The following is a 20,021-nucleotide window of genomic DNA, read 5'->3' as shown; positions in this document are numbered from 1 at the left end:
CAGTAAATGGAGAGTAAGATCAATTATCCAGGAAGGCCACTTCTAGCTGATGTCAATGAAGCCATGTCATTAGCACTGGTTTTCCTTTATAGCAGGGATCATGCATCCAGTTTGTCCAGAAGTAAAATCAGGTATTAAGGCTCAAGTTAAAAAGACAGAGGGACTTCCCTGGTGGTGCAGTGGTTAAGAATCCACCTGCCAGTGCAGGGGATATGGGTTCGAGCTCTGGTCCGGGAAGATCCCACATGCCACAGAGCCTGTGCACCACAACTACTGAGCCTGCACTCTAGAGCCCGTCAGCCACAACTACTGAAGCCTGTGCACCTAGAGCCTGTGCACTGCAATGAAGAGTAGCCCCCACTCGCTGCAACTAGAGAAAGGCTGCACACAGCAACAAAGACCCAACGTAGCCAAAAAATGAATAAAAAAAAAATAAAGCTATAAAGCCTAAATTCAACTTGACATAAAAAAAAAGAGGACCAAATGATATATAAAACCTACAATAAAAACTACTGTATAGGGCTGCCTTGAGAAAAATAAACTATACGGAGGCCACATGCACAGTAGACAATAAACATTTCTTTCCTTCAAAGGGGGTAGGAGAATGGATTTGTATACTTCTATCAATGAAATGAAGCTTAGGTGTGACAAGGGAAGTAGCATGAAGAGATACTTTAGTACATTTACAGCCAAACATTGGGGTAGACCAATTGCACATGTCAGAGATTATAAATGTAAAACCATAAGCAGATGCTGGAGGCTGCTACCTGATAGGACACTTTCCTTTGAAGACTGAAAATAGCCATGCTGGTATAAGAATATGAGCCAGGCCTTCAGGTCCAGACCTGAAGTGACCCAAGTGTGAGCACCTTAGCAGAGGATGCAGCATGGTGATGTGCAGATCAGGCACCTAAAATCTCCCTGTGTTGGGGAGAAATATTGGATCATTGGGTATAATGATAAGCCTTGCATGTCTCCAGCCAGATGAGTGGTTGAGGACCCTTCCCTGTGGTCCATCCAGGGCCTGGAGGAAAGATTACAAGCCTCCCCAGAAATGGGACTGAGCCTGATGGAAATGGATTTGGAGTACCAGTTGACAAATTAGGTAGGATGGTAAGTCTGTGATTTTTTTTTCCCTATGTTTTTCACTATCGCTAAGTTTGATCTCCACGGAAGCAAGGACTGACCAAAAAAAAAAAAAAAAAAAAAAAGCAAACAACTCCAGATCGTTAAAACAACAACACCAACGATATAAATACCCAGGGAATTTCCTGGTGGTTGACCTGGGTTCAGTTCCTAGTTGGGGAACTAAGATCCTGCGAGCCATGTGGCCAAAAAGAAAAAAAACAGAAAACGCAAATCAGGTTTCAAAAGCATAGATTTCTGATCCTTAGACTCCCAGGGAAAGAAGAGGAGTGCTGTGTCGATTTCTAAATAACGTTATCCTAAGATAACCAACCTCTAGTCTCAAGTGGATCGGCAAAACTTGCCTGTATGCCTTCCTTGCTGTTCTCCGCCTCCATCTTATCTATGCATCTTTTCATTTCTCCTGTAACAGAAAGTGGATTAAGTGGCCTTGCTAGCCTTCTTCTTCAGAAAATGCAGATTCCTAGCTCAAATTTCCTAGATTGCCTGGTCCAGTGATTCTTAAATTGTGGGCTGCTTAATACAAGCATCATCATCACCTAAGGTGTTTATTGTAGATTCATTGACCTCAGACCTACCAGATTAGAGTCTCTGGATATAGAGCCCAGGAATCTGCAATTCACAAGCTCTTTTGCCCAATATGTTTTTAGAACCATCACTTTAGTGTCTTCCTGGCAGCTCAGATGTCTTATCTGGAAGACATGCCTGGCTCCCAATAAGCTTGAAGGCAGGTGGTGATCTTTAAAGAAAGATCTAGCATCTTGAGTCAGGTTATCTATCCCCTTGCCCTGCCTCTCGTACATTATCTGAAGACTCATTCAGTTTCATCCCTCTACCCCATGTCCTTTAATACACACAGATAAGTAATCTTGTAAGTTTCCACCACCACTCCCAGGATGGTAATTGCTTAAGCACACAGGGCAGATCACAGACAGTCTTAAAAACACATACTGAGCTCTTACCATAGTCCATGCACTGCTCTAAAGTCCTTTAGGTATATTGATTGGTTTAATGACAACCTATGAGGCAAGTACTATTTTATAGTCCTCATTTTACAGATGAGGAAACTGAGGTCCAGAGGGGTTAATTAACTTGCCCAGAGTTGGGATTGAACCTAGGCAGTCTGACTACAGAGCCCCATGCTTCTAACCACTGTTTTCTACTGCCACATGCAGTAAAAGTTCATAGGCTGTACTTACACCCCTAGTGGAGTAGGGAGGGTATGGAGATGCATGCATGTTTTCTCATGGAGAAGCCATTCCAGGATGCCATATATCCAGCATGTAAACTACCTTTTCTGGGGCACTGGCAATCTCCCAACTTTTCATTTTGTTATTTTATGTTTGGGAGAATGGATTGCACATAAAAATCCTATTCAGCTTTGGCATCAGCATAACATTAGGCAACCTATGCCCTTGACACACTATCGAAGATCTTTGACTTGGAAGCCCCTACCTTTTCCACTGTTAGGTGTGCCCTTAGACATCATTTCATATTCTAGGAAGCATTCATCAAGGGTACGGAATCATATGAGAAATTCTTTAGGACAATGATTCTCAAATTTAGATGCTAATATTATAATCACTTGGGGAGCTTTTAAAAATCCAGTTTTCCAGGTCACACGCCAGGTTATTACAGCAGATTCTCTGCTGGTGAGATCCAGGCATCAGTATTTTTTTTTAATTTAATTTTTTTTAATTGCAGTGTAGTTGATTTACAATGTTATGCAAATCTCTCCTGTACAGCAAAGTGACTCAGTTACACACATAGAGACATTCTTTTTTTTAATTATAATTTTCCATTATGGTTTATCACAGAATATTGAATATAGTTCCCTGTGCTATACAGAAGGACCTTGTTCTTTATTCATCCTATATATAATAGTTTACATCTGGTAATCCCAAACCTCCAGTCCTTCCCTCTCCTTTGGCAACCACAAGTGTGTTCTCTGTGCCTGAGTCTGTTTCTGTTTTGTAGATAGGTTCATTTGTGGCATATTTTAGATTCCACATATAAATGATGTCATATGGTATTTGTCTTTCTCTTTCTGACTTACTTCGCTTAGTATGATAATCTCTAGTTGCATCCATGTTGCTGCAAATGGCATTATTTCATTCTTTTTTATGGCTGAGTAATATTCCATTGTATATACGTACCACATCTTCTTCATCCATTCATCTGTTGATGGACATTTAGGTTGTTTCCATGTTTTGGCTTCTGTGAATAGTGCTGCTATGAATATAGGGGTGCATGTATCTTTTTGAATTATTGTTTTGTCTGGGTATACGGGCATCAGTATTTTTAAAGCTCCTTAGTTGATTACAATGTGCAGCCGAGTCTCCAACAGTGGGGGCTGGAGAACCACTGTTCTAGGCTGAGTGACAGCTTTGAAAAGACTACTGTTGTCTCTGACTGGATGTGTTGTTTCTGACCGACTTGTCCGTTGCTTCCTCTTTTCCCCATGTTATAGGGGTTCCAGATTGAACTCTGAGAGCACACCAAACTTGCTCTTTAGGCACTGGAGTCTAGAGTTGTAGGTACTTGAGGATTAAATAAAATGATAGCTCTATATATACCATGCTCTTATTTATTCACTAAAACTGCACTGTGATAACAAGATAACAAACATTGTCTTGCAATGTTTTTCTTTATCCCCAGTCAGTACTTGGTGTCTCTACAATTGAAATGTTTTTCTGATCTACTGGGACTTTAAATCAGGGAGAAACCAAAGTGCCAAGATGTCTAGAAAAGCTGAAATATTTAAGTATTTTTACAGGGGCATCATGAACTGTAAAAGGAAGAGAGGAGAAGCCTCCCAAACAAACATATGTGAGCAGGAAAAATGTCACATGGCAAACTGATCTATTACACCTCTCTTCTGGTAAAGTTCACCCAAGACTCTGTCATATGGCATGAGTGGTTACAGTGCTGTCTTGGCAGATTACTGGAACCAGGGGTGGCTTGTGAAACGGTTCACCCAGAAGGTCTTTCAAATTCTCTTTTCCTTTTTCTCTGTCTTCTCTTTCTATTGCTTTAGCTCTCACTCTCCCTATCTCTATGTCTCTCTGCCTCTCTCCCTTTTTCAATTTTAAGCTGTGTTCAGAATATCCATTATGGACATAGATCTGATAATGTGATGGGCTCCTTGAAATCAATAACATTTCCAAAGAGTCCACCCATCATACTCGTAGGTGCCTTCTTTTGACTTACCTGGGGAGCCCAAGGTTAATGAGAAGGCAGTTTGGGTACTGGGAAAACACCTTCCTTCTTTGTCCCAATCTTTTACCTATTATATATATTTTGTTCTGTTCAAATTATGCATATATCTTTAATTGGGCAAATGGTTACAGTAAGAAGAGAAAAATTTTTGCAGCAAGTACTTTAAGTCAGTCTTTTAAAAAATAGGATGCAAAGAGTTTGGGAAAGGTAATTTAAAAGAAAATTTAACTATATACCATTATATAGTTAACAAAACAAACCTTTCCAGAAATGTATCAATACTATAATTTGCAATAGTTCTTTTCTCTTGTGTGTTTAGAATATGCTATCTGCATGTCAGTTAGTTCTTCCAGTCAAATAATAAATAATGTCTATTATCAATTTCTCATTGAATGGCAATGGGAAAACTCATGATGAATAAGCTCAAGATTCTTTTTACATGAAATTATAATGTTTTGGGATTAAAGCCAAATAGCCACAGACTGGGTGTCCTATTCATAAAACGAAACAGTAGCTTTTGGAGCTTCAAGGGCTACTTATCTTTATTCTATTGTCTCTTTCCTTACTTCTTAATTACACACACACACACACACACACACACACACACACACACTTTATTTTATAAGCAATATAACTACATTATGGAAATGTTGTTAATGAGAGAAGCATATCCTTCACACAATAATTTCATTACCGTGATAAGGACACTTACTTTTTGGGGGGTATCCCTAATAGATTTTTTTCTAAACTAGTTACTTCATTTAAAAAATAGTGTATAAACAAATTTACGCTATTTTTTCCCATATTATACTATTATAAGCATTTTTACATGTTGTAGCATAAAATTCACAACCAACCAATAGTTTAAAGGACTATCCATTCTATTTAGTGGAGGTAGATGTATCCAGTTTCCTTAAACATGCCCCAGTTTTCTAATTTTTCACTATCCTAAGTGGTGTTATGGTTGTCTTTGTGAGTAAAATGTCTCCCCCACCCCCAAACTTTTAACAGCATTTCTCCAGAATGGATTCACAGGGTGTGACTGTTTCAATTCACAAAGCACTGCCACACAGAGCTGTTGGAGCACCAGTAGGCACCATGGACTCTCTAATAAATGACCCATATTGATCTCTTGTTTTGTCTTGGTTTGTTTGCTCTTAGAGCTTTGATTTACGGCTCCAAGGAGCGATTTTGGAAAATCATTTAACCATCAGCTGAGACAATCTGACTATTGCACTTATAAGGTGAAAGTGGAAAAGACCTGAGTCAGAGGGATTTCAGGCGTCCAAGCCCCGGATAGCCCAGCCGCTGCTACTCTTTCCAGGAGAATATCCTAGATTCTGGGCACAGTGACTGCAGGGAGGGAACATGGAGAAGCTGTCACTGTGTTTCCTGGTCATCATTAGCCTCCCTAGTGCTTTTTCCCAGACAGGTAGGCACTGCTTCAGGTGGGCGCTGGGCTCTTGTATCAGGGCTACCTATGCAAAGCCAAGTTAGGGAAAATAGTCAGAGTGGGGGAGGGGTTGTGTTCTGGGAAAGAGGGCAGTCTGTGGTTTCTAAATCCAATCTCTCTATACATAGTGAGAGAACACATGTTTGTGGCCTAACAAGGTTAGAAAAGAGACAACATGCCCCAAACGGAGTCACTCGTGTTAAGCCCCATGTCAGCAAACCAAGACCTAATACCTAACCTAATTGCAGCTTCAGCCTCTCCCCAAAATGTGACCTTTCACCGGTCAATATGAAATTACTTGGTTAAGACTAGAGGTTACCCACCTGATAAGACTCTCTCCTTCCCCCATAGAAAGGTGACCTTGCCTGAAATAATCTACTCTTCATTAGAAACTTCCTCTTCCTACCCCTTTCCTTTGGTACAGCTCTTTGAAATTCCTTTCTGTCTGCTAGATGGCTGGCTGCCTGCTTCATGAATCATTGAATTAAAGCCAATTAGATCTTTAAATGTACTCAGTTGAATCTGACTTAATTTAGCAGATTTGGTGTCAGCGATGGAATCCACAGAGCCCTTCCAAGATCTTCTAAAACAAGAAACACGGGCATTGTACCCTCAGACCTTTTGGAGTTCTGTCCTTTTCAGAGGGGCCCTGGGTAAGTTGCTCTATGTTCTGAGCTCTGCTCTCTTTGCATCAAGCTCCTGATCTAATTGGCTTGCCAGTCAGTTCCCTATTTGATTGGAAACCTCAGCCCTTGGTTCTGTCCCCAGATTCCATGTTGGGAATGACCGATGGCTCAGTCTGGAGTTCTCCGTTGTGTGGAACCCCAGTCTGCAGTCCCTATTCTTGGGGGTCTGCTGATTCAGTCCTTTCCCCAACCCCCAAATTCCATATTGGGAACTGCTGGCTGTTACCAGCTGAAAAACTGGACTGGGTTTCAGATCATACTGGGTCCAACTTAAGCTAGACTGGGTCTAGTAAATAAAGGTTATTGCTAATGGGATTCATAGAAGTAAAAAAAAAAAAAAAAAAAGAAACCCACAAAATTGGTGAGCATGGCTAAGGCACTTAAAAGCTGTTAGAGTGCTCACCACATAACTAAACTCCTGTGTTAGGGTAAGTTGGTCATGGGACAGTTTATATTGACACTAGATTACCTGCCAACCTCAAGAAAATTTCCATGCTAGAAGGTACACTGTAAAACACCACACAATCCCCAACCCAGTGGCACATCCCTCTTAGATATTAGTTTGCCTCTGAGAGACCCAAAGTCTTAACTAAAAAAAAAAAAAAAAAAAGCGAATCCTTGAATTCAAAAGAGTTGAGCACGCTGCCTTCCAGCACACCTGCTTACTTTATGTCTATGAACTATACTGCTAAAAGATATAAATACCTACAAAAATGGCTAAACCTTACTAAAAACAATCTAGAATTACAGTGGCCATTATGGGGAATGTTCCAATTAGTTATGATTATTTAAGAAGTGCACCTGAAAGTAAGGGTTCCCAAATCAAACAAATAGAATTAGATACCAGTTTTAATCAGCATGCAGAAGTCTCCAAAAGGCTTCAAAATTCCAAACTAGCTTCATTGATAAATGCATTGCAAAAGGCTAATGAAAAAGATACAAGAAGTACCTAATACAAAAGTCTAAGATTGATGTGATTCCTACTATTCCTCTTTAGCTCCTTTAATTGAGTCTCAGAGTCTACTGATCCTCTGTCTGAATTGTCTTTACATTACTGTAAACCAAAGTGGCCTTACAGACCCCATGTCTACCTTCAGTGGAGGGCCCCATATGGGCGCCTCCCAGAGTTGATGAGACTCTGAGGGATTTTTCTGGTAAACTGCTATGTTATTCCCTTAAACATCCAAAGGGAAACTAAATTAAAATTAATTAAAAACTTTGCCAAATTCTGATAGATACTGGAGCTTGCAGAGGGGATCTTGGGAAAACTGGCAGAAGCCAGCAAAAGGTAACAATTCTTATCAGAGCCAGCTCTCCTGGATCTCTGTGGAGAGGGGAATAAAATATCTTTTGCAACCTCTTTGGGGGACACCCCTTGGACACATCCAAGAGGTGTTCAATACTGCGAGAAATAAAACCATGTACCTGGGAGGGAAGGAGAGCAAACTGAAGATAATATGGCTAGATGGGAGGATTAACCGCTTGGTATTTTTTAGGCTGCAACCCAATTCTTTGAGGAATTAAGAGCAATTGCCCTTATCTTCTCTAGAAACAGTTCAAAGCCCACCTGTTCTTTTTACCAATCCTGAAACTTCCCATATTTATCTCAAATAAATATTGTAAAAATTCTGGCTTTAAGAAGCAAAGTTCTTCTCAGAGGAACTTGCATCCCTTCCCTGTACCTTTGAGGTGTAAATGTCCTACCTGGTCTTCTCCAGGAATTATTTTCTAGGCCAATCTCTTTAAACTACAAACTCCAGGGAGGGTAATTCTTATTAGGGGGAAAACAAAAGAGGAAGAGGTCATTTAAAACTTAGGTGAATGAAAAATCTTTTAAGTGTCTTCTCAAATAACATTATATTATATATAATAATAATAATAATAACAAATATTATTAAAAAGTTTTACCCATCTGAGCAGGTAACCTTAACTTATTCTATCTACCATAACAACTTAAATCCAGCTTTTTTATAACTAGTGAGCTGTGTATTAGTGTACCTGAATAGTGGCAGTAATATTAAAATGAAAGCTATAAAGTCTCTGTTTGCCTCTGTCACTTATGTGTGTCTCTCTATATATTTGTGCTGTGGATGTATGGTATTTTTCTACCTATGGATAATATTGCCAAAAATTAATCTGTAAAAGAGCACTATTTAATTGGCTTAAAGAAAATTAGGCACTTAAATAAAGTGTTTCTAAAATTTTCAGTAATATAATAGAAACTGACCCAAATGCTTTTCAAGTTCACACAATCTGGGAAAATATTGAATATTAATGATAATTTGAGCTTGTTGGTTTAATTAAAATGTCTACAGAGTTATATCTTTAGAGTTACCAACATTAAAAATAATGCAAACCTACAACTTTTATTCTACCTGGGTTTACTAGTCAAATAAGTTCATGTCATCTCTGTTTCAAAATTTGTCAGCAAGAGAAATAACTTGGTATGATGAAATTTTCATGAGTAAACAAACTGTTGAGAACAAGTGAATTAAATAGATGTAAGTGGGAAAAAAGTTTTTAGGTGAACTTTTAAAATAGTTTTCCCACAAAAAATTTTTTAAAATAAAAAAATTTAAAAATACCAAAAAAAAATTTTTTTAAGAAAAATAAAATCATTTCCCCAAATCTTTTTGGTAAACTAACACCTTAAAGTTTTGCTAGGTTAAACTAAATTATGGACAATCATTAAATATTTAGATCATTTCCAAATAAGATAAAATACTGAAACATTAATTACTGAACACAGGTTTATCCACTTTTGGCTTCCTTTTACAGAGGAGCTAAATATGTTTGGTTCTATTAAACATGTTTTGTGCCACACTGAGAAATTTACTATGAAAAAGCAGATATTTCTAAAAACAATAAAAAGTATTTATACATTTGCCAAGCCACAAAATGCTAAAGTAAAAGACAGTTCACAACTATTTACTTCTTTATTTCACTAAATCTTAAATTTTCTAAGGGTTAAAAACAGAAATAATGAGATGAATATCTCCATATGTAAAGAAAAGAAGATGTGTGTTTTCAGTAAAAGAAGATATGAGGAATGAAAAAGCATTTTGTTGAATGAAAATAAAGTAATTTTGTCCTAAAGAGAGACTGCTTATTTCAGAATGGGAGAGGGAAAAAACACAGGACAAAATATGAATGTAAAGAAGAAAGTTGTAGAAGGTTTGTGGAAAAGGAATCTTTGGTAAGGGGTTTTATGCATGGTCAAGACTGACTAAAATGGAAATGAATTTAATTGAGTGAATAAATTTTAATATTAAAAGGAAGCAGGTATAAAATTAGAATCTGCTTTTCTCTCTGTGAAAACAATAAAGTTTTATTGAACTATTGGTGTGCTCTTGATAAGAGATTGTAAAAGTTTTGTAAAAGTTTTTTTTTCTTACTTCAAGTAATTTGCCTAGAAAGCAAAGATTTTGTGTCTTGTCAAAATAACTTCCTGTGCTATCTTTTTTTTTGCAGAGCACAGGTTCCAGACGCGCAGGCTCAGCTGCCTAGCCACTCCACGGCATGTGGGATCTTCCCAGACCGGGGCACGAACCCATGTCCCCTGTATCGGCAGGCGGACTCTCAACCACTGCACCACCAGGGAAGCCCTCCTGTGCTGTCCTTATCGCGTCTTTTGATTAGTTAAGAAAGCTGAGTCTTCTCTATTAAAAGAGCTACATTTTCCTTTACAACTATTTAACCTTCTGTATTTTCCTTTGAAGTCTTTAATTGTCATTATGGTTAAATGTATAACTAAGTATTGTTTTGCAATGACCTATGATCCTATTTGACCAAGGGCTTTACAATCTTTCAATATTTTTGACAAACTTCCTGTAAATCAAATTCTAAATGAAGTCATTTTGACCTCAAAGTAACTTTGAGATATTCCAGAGGACCCCTGGAAAATCTCAAAACACTTGTTCTCTCTCCTTATAAAAAGGAGATGTTAAACAAATTAGGCTTATTTGATATATTAAATTATATTGGAAGCATTGTCAAAGAAGAAGTAATACTAAGCCGCCTTTATGTTGTATTTGCATATGCTATAAATTTTATAAAATTTTGAGAATTCCTAGAAATCTGACATATCCTGGTGTAATGATTATCAGTCATAATTCCAGTCTTATCTTAAAACATTGTATGTCACAGAAATAACCAAATTTCCTTGTCAGTTCCATTATAATGAGCTCTCAACAGATTTTTTTTTTTTTTTTTTTGCGGTACGCGGGTCTCTCACTGTTGTGGCCTCTCCTGTTGCAGAGCACAGGCTCCGGACACGCAGGCCCAGTGGCCATGGCTCACGAGCCCAGCCACTCCGCGGCATGTGGGATCTTCCTGGACCGGGGCATGAACCTGTGTCCCCTGCATCGGCAGGCTGACTCTCAACCACTGCGCCACCAGGGAAGTCCCCAGACAGTTATTTTTTTACTCAGATGCTTTTGCAGAAGTGTTTCTGCAAATGTGCTTCATCTTCAAAAAGATTATTGGAAAGGACTTTGACACGTGCAGGTTTCTTGTAGCTTTAACATCATAAAACTAAATTGAGTAAAAATTTACAGAGCTAATGGAAAAACTGGATTCAAGCAAACAAATATTAATTACAGGGGACTGAAGGAATTAAGGAAGATGATTATAATTGTTTTGTTTGAAATATTGCAGTTTTCTTAATATTTTTTTCTCCAGATTTCAGGAAACCTTTTTTTCTTAAGCTATCTATGACTTAAAGCAATTTGGCAAAGTATACCTTTGTAAACAAAGATGAAACATTTACTTTTTCTCTCTACCTGATTTCTTGCAAATTTGAAAATTCTTAAATATTCTTTTCATGGCATCATAGTTAGTCATTTACATAAATTCAATAAGAATCTGTTCTCCTTGTAACAGTATACAAGTGGAAACACTGGTTATACTACTGAGGCTTTGACAGAAATGTCATATTTGAGGGAGATGTGCATAGACTCGGATATGACCAGACACTTTTAAGGAACTAAGGTTGACTTTCTGGAGTCAGTAAAGCCCCTTGGAAAAATTAGCTTGGTACTTTACTTACAAGGTTCCAATGGAGCAGTCTTCCAAAGAGCTTATATGGTCAATCACTATTCTTGCTGCATTTATGTAAATAATTAGGCCAAGTTTAATACAAATAAATTAGTTTCACTGTGGTTATCTTTGATTTTTAAAAATGGGGTGATTTTAGAGAGAAAAGTTATGTGTGCACCTTTGTAGATATTAAATTCTCATCCTGTTGATTGTCCCTGAGGTTTTGTCATATATCTGCAAATTGGACTGGGTGCTGAATTCTTCTATTTTCCTTAAGAATTTGGCTATGAATCTGCAAATGAATGTTTCAATTTTCTCCCATCCTGATTTGGAATCACCAAGAACAAAGACTGCCCTTAAATCTCTTTGGAAGGGACTCACGGTCCTCCTCACTACCCAAATGACAGCCAAAAACCAGGGACTTGAACCTTAGGTACACATCTCACAGTCAAAGAAGACTCATTTGGCTTCTGGTCCTGCACACCAGCTGGAGATATCTCAGGTTGATGAAAAGGGGGGAATCGTTTACAAAAAGAGACAACTGACCTAAAATGGAGTCACTTGTGTCAAGTCCCATGTTAGCGAGCCAAGATGCAATACCTAACCTAATTGCAGTTTCACCTCTCCCAGGAATGTGGCTTTTAAGCTGTCAGTGTGAAATTACCTGGCCTCTCTAATGAGGTAATCCACCCAATAAGACCCCTTTCTTTCCCTATAGGAAGGTGACCTTGCCTGAAATAATCCACTCTTTTCTAGGAACTTCCTCTTCCCACCCTCTTCTGTCTATAAAAGGCTTTCATTTTGTACAGCTCTTCAAAGTTCCTTTCTATCTGCTAGACGGGATGCTGCCCACTTCATGAGTCATTGAATAACGACAATTAGATCTTTAAATTTACTCAGTTGAGTTTTGTTTTTTAAAAAAACTCTGCTGCTGACATTTCCCCTCTCTGTTTTTTTATGCTACAGATATGCACACAAAGGTCTGTGTTCCCCAAAGAGTCGGATAATTCCGTTGTGACGCTGACTGCACAGCTAACGAAGCCACTTAAGGCCTTGACCGTGTGCCTGCATGTCTATACCGATCTGACCCACAACGATAGCCTCTTCTCTTATGCCACAAAGCAACAATATAATGAGATCCTCCTCTTCAAGGGAAAGACTGCTGCATACAGTGTATCCGTGGGTGGAGCTGATGTCTTTTTCAAGCCTCCTGAGAGTTATCCTGTACCAATGCACTTCTGTGTGACCTGGGAGTCTACCTCAGGGATTACAGAGCTCTGGGTGGATGGGAAGCCCATGGTGAGGAGGAGTATGAAGAGGGGATACTCTTTGGAGACAGAGGCAAGCTTCGTCCTGAGGCAGGAGCAGGACACATTTGCTGGGGGCTTTGATAAAAAAACAGTCTTTGGTGGGAGACACTGGAGATGTGAACATGTGGGACTATGTGTTATCACCAGAAGAGATTAGCACTATCTATGCTGGTGGGACCTTCAGTCCTAATGTCCTGGACTGGCGGGTGCTGAAGGATAAAACACATGGTGAGGGACTTCCCTGGTGGCACAGTGGTTAAGTATCCACCTGCCAGTACAGGGGACATGGGTTCGAGCCCTGGTCCGGGAAGATCGCACATGCTGCGGAGCAACTCAGCCCATGAGCCACAACTACTGAGCCCACGTGCCACAACTGCTGAGCCCGTGTGCCACAACTACTGAAGCCCACGTGCCTAGAGCCTGTGCTCCTCAACAAGAGAAGCCACCACAATGAGAAGCCCACGCACCACAACGAAGAGTAGCCCTCGCTTGTCAATAGAGAAAGCCCACGTGCAGCAACAAACACCCAATGCAGCCAAAAGCAAACCAACAAATAAATAAATAAATTTATTAAAAAAATAAATATATTAAAAAAAAATAAAACACATGGTGAGGTGTTCGTCAAATGACAGCTATGGCCCTGAGGCCCTTTTGTGAATCCTGAAGTTGCCTTTTGGGGATTACACCTTACATTTCCCTTGTCTCTGGCTCTGATGTTTTACTGCCCTACACACTGGGCTCTTGTGCCCTGGGAGGAGTGTATTTCCCTCTCCTTTCACCACTCTTTTTCCATGGGACAGTGCCAAGCAGAGGGTCTTATACATTTCTCCACATTAGAATTACCAGGTCACACCCCATGCCAATTAAATCTGATTTTGGGGGCGTGGGACCCAAGCATCAATGTTTTTTAAAGCTCTCCAAGTAATTCCAGTGTTCAGCTGAGGTTGAGAGCCATTGCATTTTAATGAGTGTTTAAGAAAAACTGAGCCAACTTTTTTTCACCTAAAAGGCTGCATGTGTCTAACTGTAGTCCTGCCAATATTTTCATTTCCCTTTATAGGAACACCCACCCCATTTATTGTGTTTTATTGAATTATCTAAAGAATACAGGAATAGGGCTTCCCTGGTGGCACAGTGGTTAAGAATGCGCCTGCCAATGCAGGGGACATGGGTTCAAGCCCTGGTCCAGGAAGATCTCACATGCCGTGGAGCAACTAAGCCCATGCGCCACAACTACTGAGCCTGTGTTCTAGAGCCTGTGAGCCACAACTACTGAGCCCACGTGCCACAACTACTGAAGTTTGTGCGCCTAGAGCCCGTGCGCCACAACAAGAGAAGCCACCACAATGAGAAGCCCACTCACCTCAAAGAAGAGTAGCCCCGCTCACTGCAACTAGAGAAAGCCCACACACAGCAACCTACCCAATGCAACCAAAAATAAATAAATAATTAATTAATTAATAAGAAGAAAAAGAATACAGGAATAGAATTTTTCCAGCATTCTTCCCCCACCATCAGGATGAGGTCATTACATATTAGAATTATCTTTAATTCTTTAATCCTTTCAATTTGAATATTCAAAAATTGAAAAAAGAAATGTTTTGTTGTTGTTTCTGTTTAATTTGTTCTATTTTTTTCTTCAGGATCACCAGTTTTCATTGTGTGAAATTTCCATTATTTTTTCTTCTCATTTACCATCATCCAGATCACTTTTATCGGTGTCCTTTATCCTTATATTTTGAGCTTTTATTTTTTCAAACCTAACCTTCATATTAGTGTTAGGGAGGAAGAATTTTTCCTCTACCCTTCTAAGTTCTTTTGGCTGATCTAAGAATTAAATTGGCATGAGACAGATTAACAGGAGAAAATCAAACAAAATTTAATAACATGTATACATGGGAGGAACTCAGAAAAATTGAGTAACTTGCCAAAATGACCAAAATCCTCACTTTATCATCTTCAGCTAAAGACAAAAGAGGATGCTGGGGGTAGTGGTTTGGGACTTCAGAAGGGAGGAAGACAATTCACACGGAGATGGAAAAGCAAACGTTTGATAAATAAATGTTTGCTGGACCACCAGAGACAATGGGACACAGAGTGGACTCTGACCTCTAGGACCTGCAGAGTTTCCCCTACATCCCCTAGCCCATATTCTTTGCAAGTATCTCCGGTGATAGCTATATTCTGGAAACAGTCCTTGTATCTAAATACTTTTAGGCAGTTAGCGGGATGGTCAAAGTTTCTTCCTGAGTCTTTTGGGCCTTGATTGTTTTCAGCCTGAAATAATCCACATGCCAAAGAAACATTTTGGGGTGGCAGATTTTGCTCCCCTACAAGTGATTTGGTTTTCTCTTTAGCATATTGGGATCCTTACTATTTCTAATGTCATTTAAAATTCTACAATGCTTTGAGTTGTCTTAAATTCTTTCTTGGATTTAGTGTGTTTTTCTTCTTCAACTTTCATCTTTCATCAAGTCTCTGTTTTTCTTCAATTTGCTTGAGAGTTTAATGCAGTTGCTGCCTAAAATTTTCTAAATTTCCTGTGATTAATCTTTTATGAAGTAAATCTTTTACATGCTTTAAATAATTTTCTTTTATATTTTAGTAATTTTCAGTCCTCCTATTTGTTCTAATATAGTGTGAGAAGTGAGTTCTCTGAGTCCCCTTCCTGCTTACCTGGACACAATTAGATTCCCTAATAATTTAAACTAGTTAGCTGGTGGATTGATGCTTATATTAGTAGTTTCTAGTCATGTATTCCCGCCCTGACATCCTGCAACTCCCATTTTAAATGACCCTCACCTCTACCAATTTCTGCCAACTGTCCCAGACTCACATAGGTGCACTTTTTAAGATATTTGTGTCTTCATTTCTCTCTCAGTGGAATGACCTGGAGTGCTGAAGAGGACAACTTTGATAATAGCATCATAATAGGCAAGATGAGGTCTTCGGTTCTTTTGGAGAGGGTCATAACCTAGGGAAAATTTTACATCCCACTGACTGGCTCCTCCGCTTGGAATGAAGAAAGACTCATCATGCTGGCACCATTTCCCAAGTCTAACATCCATGGGTCCACAGCTCAGGGGTCAAATTTCATATGCACATGATAACCTCTGAGGCTCTGGGATCCTTTGCTCTCCACCATGTGTGGAGATTCTTGTTGCTGCTTGTGAAATAAAATTCATATTTTATGACAAGGCAAGAAAAATTTAAATATAAAAAGTTCTTCTCTTTCTGTTGGCCTTCTCCCTTCCCTCACTCTGCATGGTGTATCTGCATCATGCATTGACCAAACCTCCCCCATCAGCAGGAATACCTGCTCAACCATAAACAGCACCATTCTCCTAGCATCAACAAGACAACTCCTTAAAAGATAATATTCCTTTTTGATCTTGTAAGAGGTCATGTGACCTACCACAATGACACTTAGATATGGATTATGTAAACTGTCAATAATAAGATGTCATTTGATGTTCAGCCCTCTGTCTCAAAAAACTTATATAACTGTGCCTTGACTTCTAATGAGTGGAACGGTCCTCAGAGCTTTCTGAGATGCTCTTCCTTGATTATAATCCTCAAATTTGGCTTGAATAAAATTTTCCATTTCTTTCTTAGATTGACTGATTAATTTTCATTGACATGTTCTGTCCTAAAACTTAGATCTGGAGAGGGAAAGTTTCAGGAAGACCTTTCTTACTTTAGATCTAAGCTGGATTCTCTAGTGGATCAAAATTTGCCTCCCCAAAGTTTATATCTTTGGCAGGAGGATTATTTTAGGATGATTATTTTTAAGAAATTGAAGACTCAAAGTGTTTCTTTTTACCTCCCCCTTAACTGCCTAAAAGAATTTAGATAAAGGATCTGGTCCAGGAAGAACACTCTCACCAGAGATACCTGCAAAGAATATGAGCTAGGTGTGGTAGGGGGAACTTGGCAGGGCCTGGAGACCAAAGCCCTCTCTGTCTCCCCTTGTCTCTGTATGGCATAGCAAACATTTGTTTACCAAACATTTGTTTTTCCATCTCTATGTGAATTGCCTTTCTCCCCTTTGAAGGCTCAAACCCCTACCCCATTCTCCTTCTTTCAGTGGCATATAAGTCTCAATTCCCTAACTTATCCTTGTGTCTCACGTTGATCTTGGAGAGGCAGCAGTGAGTGGTGGCATGAAGCAAGATATTAATTCCCTGTCCAGGAATTGAACCTGGGTAGCCTGGGTGAACACCAGGAATCCTAGCCACCAGACAAGCAAGAGCTAGAGGCTAGCAGCTACTTTTCCCTGGCTCTAGTCCCCAGTGAAAAATGTATTTCTCATGGAGGTATATAAAAATATAAAAACAGGTACAAAGTTTATTATGAGAGACGTAGCACAACAACAAGTGGGACAGCACACAGAGAAATAATTTGTTTAGCAAGGCAGAGATGCACCTCAGAGAGAAAGAGTGTGGGCATCCTCCCTAATGAGGAGGAGAGCAGAAAAGAGGTGGTTAAATAATTTATAAAGGGAAGTTCTTCCAGGTCTTTGTTTACCTTTGGCCAATTATCTGGTTTCTTTTTCCACACCTGACCTGCCCTAGGACCCTCCCCAACATGCGTGCGCTGCTTTTATGGAAGATGGATTCCAGCCCAGAGCCCTATGGGGTGGCCTTAGGATCACATATTATGGGGTGGTTCCCCCTCTTTTTTGACCCCCCAGGAGCCTTGCTGCACATGTGCAATTTCTCCCTTGCCCCAAGGAGGGGAAATATGTGACCTCTTGAGCCTTTACTCAAACAAGGATTAGCCCCTCTCTGTGCTTGTCATGACTGTTACCTTAAGGTGCCCACAGGAGAAAAAGTCTGGCTATTTACCCTGTCTCGGTCATTGCTTCCATTTCGGAGAGCAAACAGGAAGCTGGCTGTAAATATCTAAGCTGGAGCCCACATATCTCCTGTCCCAGGAAATGCAAACAGGAGGCTAGTTGTAAGTGTCCGGCCTGAACCCATATTTTTTTCACCCCAAGAAGTGCAAACAGGAGGCCAGTTTTAAATGCCTAGCCTGGAGCCCATCTATCTCCTGCCTCAATTTTTCTTATGGGACCTCCATTCATATGTAATTAAATTTGGTTTTCTCCTGTTAATCTGTCTCATGTCAATTTAATTATTAGACTAGCCAGAAGAACCTAAAAAGGGTAGAGGGAAATTTTTTCCCTTCCCCAGCACCAGGCACAAGGCTGATGTTGTGATCTTTCCTGAGTCCAATGTCTATTGCTCAGTTCCTTTAGAACCCACAGGGTGAGATTGTCCCTTCAGAGGTGAAGAGGTGAGATTGTCCCTTCAGAGCTCTAACCGGAGCATGAAGACAGACGGAAGCTTCTGTATTGAGAGATCTATATTTTGTGGTTCCCCACCTACAAGCAGCAGGAAGGAGGGCTGAGCAGACTTCAGGCATGTTAGTGCAACAACAGAGTAGTGGACAACCTCTCACAGACAGCACAGAGGGTCTGCTATTGTTAGGGACAGGGCTGAAGCTGAATCTGGCCTCTGTACCCCGACACTGAATTAAATCTCAGAGACAGAGTTTTGGGTGAAGTAGAAAAGAATAGCTTTATTGTTTTGCCAGGCAAAGAGGGACACGGTGGGCTTGTGTCCCTCAAGACTGTGTGTCCAACCCAGGAGGAATTGGTAAGGAGTTTTATAGCAATGGTTCAAGGTCAGAGCTGCTGATAAGAATTAGGCTGTGTGCAGGGCTTGCACTCTTTTAATCTGGCCTCAGGTGGTCTTTTGATGAGCTTCTCAAAGTTATCAAATTGTGATATCCTCTGGAATGAAGAATGGTAACATCTTCCATTTGTTGGTGGTTTTAGTTCTGTAAAGAGCTCAAAGATACTGTCATGTGTATCCCTTGAGGTGGAACCAGGACCCTGCCCCAAGGCTGCACTACTGTTTCTTGCCTGCTCCTCCGTTATCTCTGCATCCCCTCCCTTCCCTGATTAGCAACTGTTTGAAACAGTTCTGTGCCCAGGAGCCACACGGGGTCCTGCTCACTTTCAAGCTGGCTCACAGCTGTGGATTTCAAAGACCCAGGCTCTGGATCAGAGACCCAATAGGTTGAAGGTATTCATCATCAAATGAAGACTCTGACTCTGTGAACAGTGTGTTAGCTTGTGGCGGAGAAAAAAAAATATGGAAATTATCACAAACTTAAGGAACAAGGGGACCATTTGAAAGGTCTGTGCCTGGGACGCTTGTGGCTACAGGGAACAGGTTTGCTCTACCGCAGAATGAGGATGACAGTGAAGGGTGAGGAGGCTTCAGAATTTGGCATGTGGTCAGAAATGTTGGATTTTTAGGAGAGTATCAGAAACTCAGAGAGAATGAAATCAACTTAAAGGGCAGGCTTTATTCTACAGTCAAAACAACAGGAAGTGGGAAAGGAACAGGAGATACTGTGATCTGGTCCGTGTTGGTCCTACAGGGAATAAAAGGAACGGGATCAGTGTGGGCAGTTGGCTGCAGCTTTCACAGCTCAGCAGTGGGATGGCTTCAAAAGAACAGAGAGAAAGGAAATGGGATGTTAGAGGAAGAAGCATCAGATCAAAGTTCTGAGAAAAAGAAGGTAGAAAGAAAGGTTTTTGTACCATTGAATAGCTCAAGTCACTTGGGGCCTGGACACTCTAAATCTGAAGGAAGGTGGTGGCTGGGGCGGAGCCGGGCTGGAGGACAAGGGGGTCACCACTGAACTTCTGTGAGAGCAAGGCTTTGCAAGCACTAACTACACAGCACAAATTCAGAGTCCTCCAACCTCTTGCTGGGAGGTCAGGCTCAAAGAGGAAGCATTGCCACATAGGCGGAAGCTGCGAGAATGATCTTTTCAAATGTATATAAGACCAAGTCCCCTTCTGAGGAAAAACCTGCAAAGGTTTCCCATTGCACTTAGAATAATTTACAACCCTTTACCTGGTGCTCAGGGCTCTGTGATTTCTGACTTCCTCTCCCCTCAGTCACAGCCTTACACATCTCTCCCTCACTCTGCGATCCCAGGCCTTCGGCCATGTGGTCTGTTCATTTCTTCCACAAATATACATCGAATGCCTGTGATGTGACAGACATGGGCTTGGGATAAGCAGTAAAACCACTGAAATGACCACAACCACACACACAATAGACAAAATCACGGTCACCTGGGACTTAC

At 40.3% G+C, this 20,021-nt stretch overlaps 1 protein-coding gene across 1 annotated transcript; it reads left to right on the top strand.

Annotated features, from left to right (window-relative positions):
* The first annotated feature begins 5,733 nt into the window (after positions 1 to 5,733).
* CRP (C-reactive protein) lies at positions 5,734 to 13,396 on the top strand. The gene is given in 4 exon segments (XM_060008629.1): positions 5,734 to 5,797; positions 10,492 to 10,507; positions 12,522 to 12,933; positions 12,935 to 13,396. Coding segments are annotated over 4 exon segments (669 nt in total). The 3' UTR covers positions 13,112 to 13,396.
* Positions 13,397 to 20,021: the final 6,625 nt, after the last annotated feature.

This window comes from Delphinus delphis, chromosome 1 (genome assembly GCF_949987515.2).
Source record: "Delphinus delphis chromosome 1, mDelDel1.2, whole genome shotgun sequence".
Classification (NCBI taxonomy): domain Eukaryota; kingdom Metazoa; phylum Chordata; class Mammalia; order Artiodactyla; family Delphinidae; genus Delphinus; species Delphinus delphis.
This window is presented reverse-complemented; position numbering and strand designations above follow the sequence as displayed.